Consider the following 11,052-nt stretch of genomic DNA (forward strand, 5'->3'; position numbering starts at 1 on the left):
TTTTGGGGAGGGTTTGTTTCAGGGTTTTGTCCAGCACTCTATGGAGGTCAATTACTTTTGAAGTTTTAACAGTGAAGGTGTTTATCATTATTATATAATTCACAATGAATGAGTTTTTAATTTTTATCCATGCACACTAGATACTCCATCCCATATACCCTAAGTTGAGGAGTAGTGGAGATCTTAGAAAATAAGAACAAATATGTTTTAGTGTGAACACTGAATTGTTTTTTATATTTTTCTTTTGAATAATTCTTCACGAGAGGTGACCCCCCCCCCCTCCCCCTTTGCCCTTGGACTAAAAAGCCTCCTTGTTAATTTTGTTTTTTTCAGATTTGCCAACCAGTTTGGGCTTCCTGTGGTGAGTCGCAGGGGAGAGAGCTTCCCAAACCACACATTTGTACCCAAAGACCCGGTGCTCAATGTGACAGCGTCCAGCAACAACGAGACAGTGACCTGGGTCCTGAGTAACTTGAAGGCTGGACAGCTGTTCCTAATGGCTGTGATGCCACGCCCAGACCCCCGGATAAAGCAGCAAGTATGAATGACCTCAGCATTTGGGGAAAGGGGGGGTGGAGGGTGGGGGAGGAGAGTTGTATTTCTAAGCGTCCTGTAGCAAAAATGCCTTGGTGCATTAGGTAATGTTTTAAAGCAACGTTTTAAAGTTGTTCACCTTTGTTACAAGACGAGAGAATTCGAGTTTTTTAATTTGTGGTTATTGATAAAAGGGTTTATTGCTGTGAACATGGGGAGTAGTCAGGTGAGACTTTCAGAGAAAAATGATGTGGTTTATTAGATGTAGAACAAGGGAGGTACTTTTACCTGTTTGTACTTGTTTTAACCAACCCCCCCCCCCATCCAAGAAAAAACAAAGCCCTATTGATTACCATTAAAAGATACACTTTTGATGGCTCACATGATGCAAATATCATGCATGATCATGATGTAATGAACATTTTCAATGATTTAAGGACTAGTAACATCTGTTTGTCAATGTCTGTGGTTTAATGGTTAGGCTCGTCACTATTGCATGTAGAAAATGTGAGTTTGATTCCCAAGTGGGAAAGTATCTCCTTTTGCCTGCTTGGAAGTTGTGCCCCACTCAGCTTGGGTTGGCCCTGACTTGCGGGATCGAAGCAGCCTGCTTCACAAATAGACTAAACTGTGTTGATTGGGGTGTAAAACACTTGCAATTATAATAGTGCTGTTTTATTCTCTTGTGTTCCAATTCAGGGTCTGGGCCAGTCCTGTGATTATTTCCTCAACATTCAGGCAAAGCTTCTGCACTATCCGGAAGAGAACATTCCGGTATTGTCCCAGGGTCTTCCAGGATTTGTGTCGCTCGGTGGGGATGTACATACACAAACACTCCTCAGGTAGGTTATAATTCATGCCCTCTTTTTTCTTCTTTATGAAGTCTGTAAATATGTACTTGAATAGTGATTTTTTAAAAAGCGGAAATAATAGTAACCATAGCCGTCCACTGACATTGGAATTTCAGTTAACAATCTGCGGTAAAAGGTTTGTTTCCAAGAAAACCAGAACAGGCAAATATAGTAATTCATTTGTACCAACCTCCGTGAATTTACTAAACACAGTGCTACAAATGAAACAGAGAGGGAGAGAGAGAGAGAGAGAGAGAGAGAGAGAGAGAGAGAGAGAGAGAGAGAGAGAACGTTTTCAGAACGGGGATGTTTCAAAGGTAGAAAGAATTACTGTTCAGTCTTTTTCTGTGTGTGCATAATTAGTGCACCTAACCTTTGTACATCCACTGCCATTGTAAACGAACAAGACAAATTTCTCACTGAGAGATGAATTCAGATTGTCTTTGTCATAATTTTCACCACAACGTCTTCTATCAATTGTACAAGTCGTTGTCTTGGACAGATGGTTGTTACAGCAGGTATGACTGTAATTATCAAAAAGATTTCTGAACTGTTGGATTAGACTATGTCTGTAGGCTAGTTTGCAGGCTGTGCTTTGTTCCCTCTACAATGTAGTGGGTTATTTAGGTCAGTTCGTGTTGAATGTTTCCCCTCTGCCCACTTCTACTTGAGTTGATGACCAATAACTACATTTTACTGCCACAAACTAGGTTATGAGACAGGTGTCTGTGGGGTCATGGTTAGACACCTCATTGTTGCATGCAAAAGGCTGTCCCCGTCGTTTTATACAAGAAAAATATTGAAATTATGCAAACTGAGCCCCAAAATGTGAAGTTATGCAATTCTGTTAATTTTGACAGAGAATGATAAAGGAAAATAATCAGAACTTATGCAAAACATGATCAAATTTGCAAAATTGTGCTGGGTGCATAAAACCACGGGGACAGAAAAGGTGTGAGTTTAACTCCCCAAGTCAGAAAATCTGTCTTATCAAGTATCTCTCTCTTTCTCTCTTGGGATGTAATTTTCCACTTAGTCCAGATTCTCTTTGACAGACATGATTTTAATCCTGTTGATGGGGAGTTTTAAACATTTATGGTTAATCAAAGATCAAAGTTTTGGACAATTTTGTTGCATTCATCTCAGGTCTGTTATTTCTGATAATACCTTGTGTGGGTTTTGTTGAGTAGAGTAGTAATAATAATAAATAGCATTTGTATAGCGCATATCCCCCCACCTGGGTGAAGTGAGGAAAATTTATGCAAAGTGCCTTTCCCAAGGACACAACATCGGGCCCCTGACGGGATTTGAACCCATGACCTTACGGTTGCAAGTCCGAGGGCCTAACCACTAAGCCACCGACGCCACAGTCAGAGATCTTTTGTGATTAACTTGATAGAGGTGACTGGAAAAAGTTTCTGACCTCGTACTGATGCTTTGCGACAGTTTCAAAGTAAGAAAATTATAGTTACGTCAGGTACAATTACATTGAAATATGTATTACTGTGGCCCCAGATATCTTTGCTCATCCCAAGTGTGGCTTTTCTATTATTTTTGTAACCACATCACTCTTTCACCTGAATAGGGCCTGACACTTCTGCTGTTGGCTGACAAAGCGTGTTTTTTTTTATTCACTGTAGTTTCGAGAAAAAAGTCATTTTGTCAGCGTAGCCATGAAAGAAAAGGCTTTCTTCCAAAATTTGAATTCTAATTTATTTAAAAACTAGTCACAGTTTCACTTTGATTTTTTTCACACAATTAGGGTAATTGATCAGGCTTTCGATTTAGCAAAATGAAAATAAAAGGCGTTTTGTCAGATTACAGCAGTGTTTTTCTTTATCCTTTCACAGTTTTCGAGTACCACGAGATGCTGTGTCCACCACCATAGAGATCCAGGAGTGTGATGAACCATGTCCGGTGAAGGTGTCTGTGTGGGGCGCGCTGAGTCCTGACATGTGGGACTTTGGTTACGCTCCGTGTGTATGGCGTCAGGGTTCCTGCACAGTAGAGGTAATGACAACACACAGTGCTGAAGTTTGATAAGCACATGTCTGATGTACAGTCAAACCTACTCAAGATGACCACCCATTGTCAAGAAAAAAAAGTGATCATTTTAACTGGTAGTCCTCTTGGACAGTATCTCTCTTTTTTTGTGTTTTTTTGGTAAGTGTTTTATGGCGCTCGCAACTGCATAAGGTAATATGAGCGCACGCGACACATTAAACTTTTTCAGTTGGTAGGAAATTTTGAATTTTGCCCGGGTGGTGGCCGAAGCCTACTCTTATCGATTTTAGACCTCCAAGGGATCTTTAACGTGCACAACTTGCACACAAGCCCTCAGATTTTTTTTCGCCCTTGTCCGAGAAGGCTAGCTGTAGATCTTTCCTACCAGAAGATCATGGATGTGGCTGAAAGACAGCAGTAAGAAGAAGCCAAGGAGTAGCAGTAGAAAGGCTGCAGAAAGAGTCAGGAGCCCAGAGGAGGGGGCAAAGGAGGTGAGGGGGTGGGGGCAGAAAGTGGAGATGAAAGCAGACAACATAACATTGCTAGAGAGCAGGAAAGGAGGTGAAGGGAGACAATTTTAGAGAAGAACATTTTTCGGGTGCTACCCAAATTCGAACCCAGGTCTTTTGAATGAGAGGCCAACACTTTAACCTCTAGGCCACGAGAGCCCCCCCGGACAGCATCTTTATCATAATTATGTGTCATGATACGGTGGGGTCAGGCGCTCGTCAATTTTTTGGGCATGTGGAGTTATTGGTATCATCTAAAAGCTGATTTATTTGCCTTACTTCTAATGAAATAAATATCCTTTATCTTTAATAGAACTCAAGATATTTGCAATTGAAGGAAGTGAGGTCGCCTGGTTTCAGTGGTGAAATTATCGAGAAAATGGCGGACAAAGTTTGCCACCTCCAACAGCTAAAGATTCTTTGAAAACTGAAAAATGACATTTTGTGCCTTTAATCAATGTTTTTCTGTAAAATTCACATGGAAATGAGCATAGAAGAGGTTAAGCCAAAAATAAAAATTTGATTAAAATTTCCAGACCGGTGGGAAAATGCCTGTTTCTCCGATTTCGTTATTTTGAAGAGCGCCTGATTTCACCACGTTGCCTCACATATGTAAAAAATGCAAGGGGGGAAGTGGGAAGTTGTCTTTTGTACAGGTGATTGTATTAGGCAGGTGGTCGTCATCAGAGCAGGGTCATTTGTAGATAAGCAATATATACAAGGTAAGGGCTGAAAAGGCTCAAGTATGCAGTGCTTTCCATCCATTGTGTCCAGACAAAAGGTTTCTTTCTTCAAAGAATTCTTATATCTGAATGTGTATAAAGACAGACACATGATATTCAAATTATAAATACTGATTATGATGTTTTATTTTTTTAATGCTTGTACTATATTAGAGAAAGATCTTGCAGAGATATGGTCCTCAAGTTCTCAATTTCCAGACATGCCCAACTGTTTTGAATTACATTGGACTGTCCTGGGGTTTGGAGAGGACATTTGAGCCTACTTCACCAAAACCAGTCCCACTTGAGTTAATTTTGTTGGTTAAATGTTGGTTAAACATACTTCGATTTTATAATCCTGGGTGTCCCTGATTTGGTTTCGAAAATGTTGACTAGCCTGCATTACTGTTTGTTGTGGTCACTTCCATTTCTGGTACACTTATGCAGTTGTGAGTGCCGTAAAACTCTAGCTGAACTAAACTAAATTTCTGGTACATTTTCAGGTGATGTCCCCTATGGTGGACAAGACATATTATCTGGGTCTCACGACGAATGCCAGCCATCCTCCGTTCATGGTCCAAGTGAGCCTAGTCAGCTCCTGTAAGTTGAACTGTACAGAGGGGTTGAGATTGCTGTTGTGTTAAGAGTGGTGAACACAGTGATCATTTTTAACATTGTTATCGTATGGAAGGGATGTGGAAGGATTTATGCTTTTTGTGTATAGTTTGAACTCTTTTTTTTTTTTCGGTTCAATAATTTTGATAAGATCCTTCAACTCTGAATATTGTTCTGATATATGTGGTCTGTGGAAACTTGAATGAGTCTTTTTCATGCCATATTTTCCAGCTTTAATTTTAGACAAGACTTTTATTGTCTCAGAAACTAAGTTTGGGGGTAAGGATGATCTGGTGTGTGTGTGTGTGTGTGTTAGCGAGTGAGTGTGTGTGGGTGTGTGTGTGCATGTGTGTGTGTGTTTGAGTGAGCGAGAGAGTGTGTGTGTAAGTTTGTGCTTTTACTTTCCTTATAGTACTGTGTGTGTTTTCATTGTGTCGGTGCCTTCTACTTTTCTGCTGATTATTCGTTACTAGTAGGTCACACGTCTTTTCACTCCATTTGATTATGCTGTTTTATTTACACGTAAGTTACTTGTTATAGTAAAAATTGTATGATTTCTGTGATGTTGGCCAATGGCCTTAGACACTGAATAAAATACCCACCTTTTCGTCTGTTGTTTCTGTCTGTCTGTTTTAGTTTTTAACTGCACAACATGACCATTATTGTGTGGATGTGTGTCTCTTTACTCAAACAGACTCTAGCATAATGGAGTTGTCATTATGTTTGGACCTTTTTACTTCTCTCACTTCTCGTCCCTTGATTTACATCGTCGGAGGAACTGAGCACAGACAAAATCTCTATTTTTCTTCATGTCTCTCTGTCAATAATCCCGTTGAGGAGACGTTCTCTTCACTTGCTTATGGACCAGTCCACTCTTTAATGTCTGATCAGTAAGTACTAAATGTTAAATTCATTATTTCTTTGTTCACAGACTGCAAAAAGGGCGAGGAGTCGAATGGTGAGCTGACCAGTTGGAACTCCTCTGTGAGCCCAGTCTCTTGTCAGATGTTGCCTCGCTTGGGCCGCAAGACACCAGCTGCAGCGGAAGAAGGGTCGAATTTCTATGACCACTTCCTGTTGTGGAACAAGAACCAAAGCAGCCACTCTTCTGTGAATTTAGAAGTCTCTGACAAAATTTCCACTGTGGTCGGATTCGATCTTCGGACAACGGACACGGGCTCATCTCTGAAAGTGAAGCTTCACACCCCGCGACAGAAGGTAGGCCCACTGCCTCAACCCAAGCTTACCTCTATACTAAAGTAATGAAGAATGCAAATGGGGATGAATCTGTCAGACTGGGAAGCAGGGTTTCAGAGTCATGTTATTGTGGTGTAGCTTTAAGAGCTGTATTCTTGCAATGTTCTTTGGAATCTATGAAATATTTAAGATCAAACGCCTTTTAATTTGATAATGAAGTCACTATTCACATTTTTATAATCAATTACCGTCATGTTTATGTCTTGACAGATCAATGAAGGAGTCATTAATTTTTTATACCATCTTTTTTAACTTGAAATCCATCGTTCATTATCTTGGGAAGTTTTTTAAATCTTTTCGATCACAATGACATTACAGTAAAGATGTTAAAGAGTAAGTTGGTTTGATCACATGAGGTTGACAGCATTAGGTATCAATTACATGGAGAACAAAACATATGCAGCCTGCATATTGTATATCTCCATCAATAGCTCTTCATTGCTGTATCTCTCTGTCATGTTTGTGTCACACCCATGTCACCTGTGCTCCTCATTCAAATCATTTTCATGTACGTCCACTTTATGCATGTGTCTGTTTAATGTAATGTCCATGTATGTCAGTTCATGTCACATTTATACCTGGGATTGTCAATGTTGCATCCATATCTCTCTAGGTGGTTAGGGGGAGCTCCGGGGTGTGGTCTGCTCCTTCTTTCGTATCAAATATCCATGGTCCTTATCTTTTCTCTTATTTTTGTGTCTACTACTCTCTTGTATTACCTCTAATCTTTGGCACTACATTACCTAATTGTGTTGCAAGTGCCGTAAAATGCTTACTAAAATGTTCATATCATATCTTTATATCCAGGCCATACTTTGTAATTTCTGTTGGAAGGTCCATGTCATATCCTTGAAAGGTCCATGTTATATCCATATCACTATATCCACATTGCACCGTGTACATCTGTGCCTATCCATGGCAGACCAGCATCTGTGGTGTAGCGCTTAGACGCTTTGCCGTTGCATGCAGAAGATATATGTTAAATTCTCATATGTGGCGAGGGCTATTTTTCATCTGGCATCTCCATCTGTTTATTGGGATGTTGTATCCTTCTCATCTCGTGCTGGCCCTGACAGACAGTGTCGGCCATCGTGCCTCTTAAATGATCTTCATTGTCTCAATGGGGAGGTAAAATATCTACGATTACAATTTTAAATATTTTTTTACAGTTGCCAGATCTGTCAGAGGTGATTTTGTGCCTCAGTTCCCACAAAGTGCCAAACGCCTCTCAGTGCCACGAGGGTCATGTCATGACTTCGGCAGTGGGCAGTAAAGCAGCCGAAGAACACGTGAGTGTGCCGTATCCCGAAAGTGGGACCTGGTATGTTGGTCTGACTAGCCGCTGTCACCACCGGAATGATAGGTGAGTTTTCTCTAACATCTGAGACACTAGACAGAATTAACACAGAATTATTGAAGAAACATGGATGCGGTTTTTATCAAAAGCAAGATAAGTGAACAAACTTTAAGGTGGTACCAATAACTCTATATTCGCAAAAATTGACGAGCACCTGATTCCACAAGGTCACGACACATTTGTATAGTGCAAAATCCCGCTCAACAGCTAACTCTATGCACTTTACAATGTATATTATGTTTGTGTGGAAATATTCATCTGGGGTACCCAAGTGTTGCCTAACTTTTCCAATAAGTTTTGATCAGGCTTTATTTGTTGGACAAGATTCACTCCTCCTTGTCCTTTTCAAACAAATCATTGCACCTCCTCCATGGTACAGCTAGAAATACAAAAATAGCCTCTGTTTCTTTTGGTGACTTTGATTGAAGTCACATCAGTTTCTGAGTGTGGTCTCAAAATTAGTATTGTAGAGAGCCGTTTTCAGCTTCTTGCTAATAGACTAGATCAGTGGGTATTTGCAAATAACTGGCATGACTAAAGCTCTTTCTGCTTTCCTTGCATTTAATATATTGTTGATAAAAAAAAAAATTAAGTCAGTACTGTCGATGATTTTTTTCATATACTGTGCAAATCATTTAATTATTTTATAAGGTCAGTGCTCTCCTTGAATTTTCCATACAATGGTTTCTTTGCTTCAGCTCCAATGCAACTGTCCCATGCCAAGAACTGCCTAAAGTGAATGTGTCAATCCAGCTGTCCCCTTGCATTGATGGTAACTGCGGCAAGCAAGGTACCTGCAAGCTCTACTTTGGCTCAGACATTCTCTACTCAGCCTGTAGCTGTTATGACGGTGAGTATATTTGCGAAGTTAGTAGTATGTGGAACATCATTTGTCAGCGAGTGTGTATTCTCTGTTATACTATGGAACTGGCCTTGCAATGAATTACTTTGTTGGGTTTTTTTTAACTTGTTGTCAGGAGCACACTGGTTAAGTCTTGAATGGGGAAACTATTTTTTGTGGTATGTCTCTTTATCGATCCCCAGGCTGTACATTTAGTCTTTACACAAATTAACTACAGCTGCTAAAGGAATGCCCAGAAGTAGCTCACTGATTCTATTGAATAATCAAAGCAAGCAGACTGAATGAGATGGGTTTTTTTATTTTATTTGGTAAAATAATGTGCCATTCATATGACGACCACGTCGTCCAAATGACTGATGATGTGAGTGTAATTTTTTTGATAATGTGAATTGTTTGAAAGACTGAAAAGCGTCTGTGACTTCATGCTAGGTGTAGATGAGGAATTCTATCTTGTTTTGTTTATTGCCTTTTAATATTTCACAACTCTTAAGCCCCGGTTACACGCAACGATAAAACGTATCAGATTCGTCGTATGCGAGAACTGTCCATTTTATCGAACTATGTTGTCTGTTTACACGTTCCAATCTATCGTCCAGTTTTTTTTCGATTGAGGAGATTCCTTGTCATAAAGCCACCATGTCTCTTTGCAACGACAGCGATTTACCTGCACTCCGTGTGAATGTTTAGAGTTTGAGATCTAATGAATGAAAGGCGAATACTGTACCTTTAGATCACGAGCGCCCCCCCCCCCCTTTCTGCTTTACATTTTGATATGGCAGAACAGTGTCTATAGAAAAGGGAGGCCATACTGTACCGTGTTGTGTGTAGAAAGAGAAGCTTTGACTTAACTGCAGATGTGCAACACACCGAGTGACCTTGCACAACTTCACCATTGACAATCAATTAGATAATAAAATTACTAACATTTACAAAATTTCGCCTCAAATCTGGTTCCCAGAGAGCTACTCTGCTTATTTTGAGACGCTGATACCGAATATGAAATCAGTTTTAAGATGCGATAATTATTTTTAGAATTTTGTGCCCTAAGTTTAATCCTGCGCTGCAGCAAATTTCGAAGTAATTCTACGTCACAGAGCGTCTCCCCCATATCTGAACATGATCGCACAAAAAATATCAAGCTGCACTTGATTTTTCAACTGAGTCTTCAAGCCATCGTCCAATCGTCCAAATTTTGTACAATTTTGTGGTTACTCCTAACGATTTATCGTATGATTGCTAGATTGTCCATTTTTTTTTACAATTTATCGTTACATGTAACCGGGCCTTTAGGCGTGTCTTGTCCCCTTGTCATTTTCGGACTCTCTAATGTATTATTGCTTTTGTCGTTTTCTGCTTGGTAGTGAAATGGTTGGCTTGCACTGTGTTGAATGTCTGTAAGTTGCAACTTAACTTCCAACCACAGGCTGGTGGATGGTTGGTGGGTGCTCTCGTGTGGTGTGCTCCTTTTTTTCTGTAAAAGTACCCATCGTCCTTATCTCTCCTCCTTCTTTTCTTTGTGTGTTACTCTTTTGTAGTAACACATCTTAATCTTGTGGGTAGTTGGAGGGCACCGCTGGTAGGTCTTACTTCTTTACTTTCCCCCTCTGTTGTTTCTGTCTGTCTTACTTTTTCCCAGTACTAAATGACTATTATTGTGTAGATGTGCTTCTCTTTCCTCAAACAAACAAAACAAACAAACCTCTAATCTTCGGCCCTTATACGACCTGTCTGTGTTTCAAGAGTCGTGAAACTTTAGCTTTTTTTTCTTCCTCTTCTATCCCATGGTTGTCAAACAAACAAAGCAAACAAACATCTAATCTTCGGCCCTTATAAGACCTGTCTGTGCTGCAAGAGTCGTGAAACTTTAACTTCTTCTTCTTCTTCTATCCCGTGGTTGGGGCAACCGTGGGGGCACCACTGATTCTGAAAATCAGCTCTCGCCGTTTATTTTTTATCCAAACTTTCACTTAAACTGTACTAAAACTAAAACTGAACCGCAGGCTGGCGTGGCTACGGCTGTAACGATGGCAGTGGCGCGTCGAGTGAGAGCAGCCGGAATATGGCCGTCTATTTGTTGACCCTGTCTAATCTTGGCTTCCTGCCTGGCATTGTGCTAGCTTTGTACAGACGTCACTTCCTAGAGGGCCTGGTCTACACGTACAACATGTTCTTCTCCACGGTAAGGCTTTGCCACAGATACATGTGAATGTGTGTGTGTGTCTGTGGGTGTGGATGTGAGTGTGTTTGTTTGTTTGTTTGTTTGTTTTTCTGTGTGTGTGTGTGAGTGTGTGTATGTGCGGGCGGGCGGATGTGTGTGTGTGTGTGTGTGTGTGTGTCTGTC

The 11,052-nt window shown here is 40.4% G+C and overlaps 1 protein-coding gene across 2 annotated transcripts in view; it reads left to right on the forward strand.

Annotated features, from left to right (window-relative positions):
• LOC101845864 (post-GPI attachment to proteins factor 6) overlaps window positions 1-11,052 on the forward strand; it is a 27,253-nt gene that overhangs the window by 8,599 nt on the left and 7,602 nt on the right. For both annotated transcript variants that reach the window (XM_005105224.3, XM_005105223.3), the window contains exons 4-11: window positions 334-538; window positions 1,234-1,376; window positions 3,236-3,395; window positions 5,124-5,220; window positions 6,167-6,453; window positions 7,662-7,855; window positions 8,548-8,699; window positions 10,712-10,890. In XM_005105224.3, the coding sequence (XP_005105281.1) occupies window positions 334-538; window positions 1,234-1,376; window positions 3,236-3,395; window positions 5,124-5,220; window positions 6,167-6,453; window positions 7,662-7,855; window positions 8,548-8,699; window positions 10,712-10,890 (1,417 nt within the window). The remainder of the gene's footprint in view (window positions 1-333; window positions 539-1,233; window positions 1,377-3,235; window positions 3,396-5,123; window positions 5,221-6,166; window positions 6,454-7,661; window positions 7,856-8,547; window positions 8,700-10,711; window positions 10,891-11,052) is intronic.

The sequence above is a fragment of the Aplysia californica genome, unplaced genomic scaffold (genome assembly GCF_000002075.1).
Source record: "Aplysia californica isolate F4 #8 unplaced genomic scaffold, AplCal3.0 scaffold00459, whole genome shotgun sequence".
NCBI classification, from domain to species: domain Eukaryota; kingdom Metazoa; phylum Mollusca; class Gastropoda; order Aplysiida; family Aplysiidae; genus Aplysia; species Aplysia californica.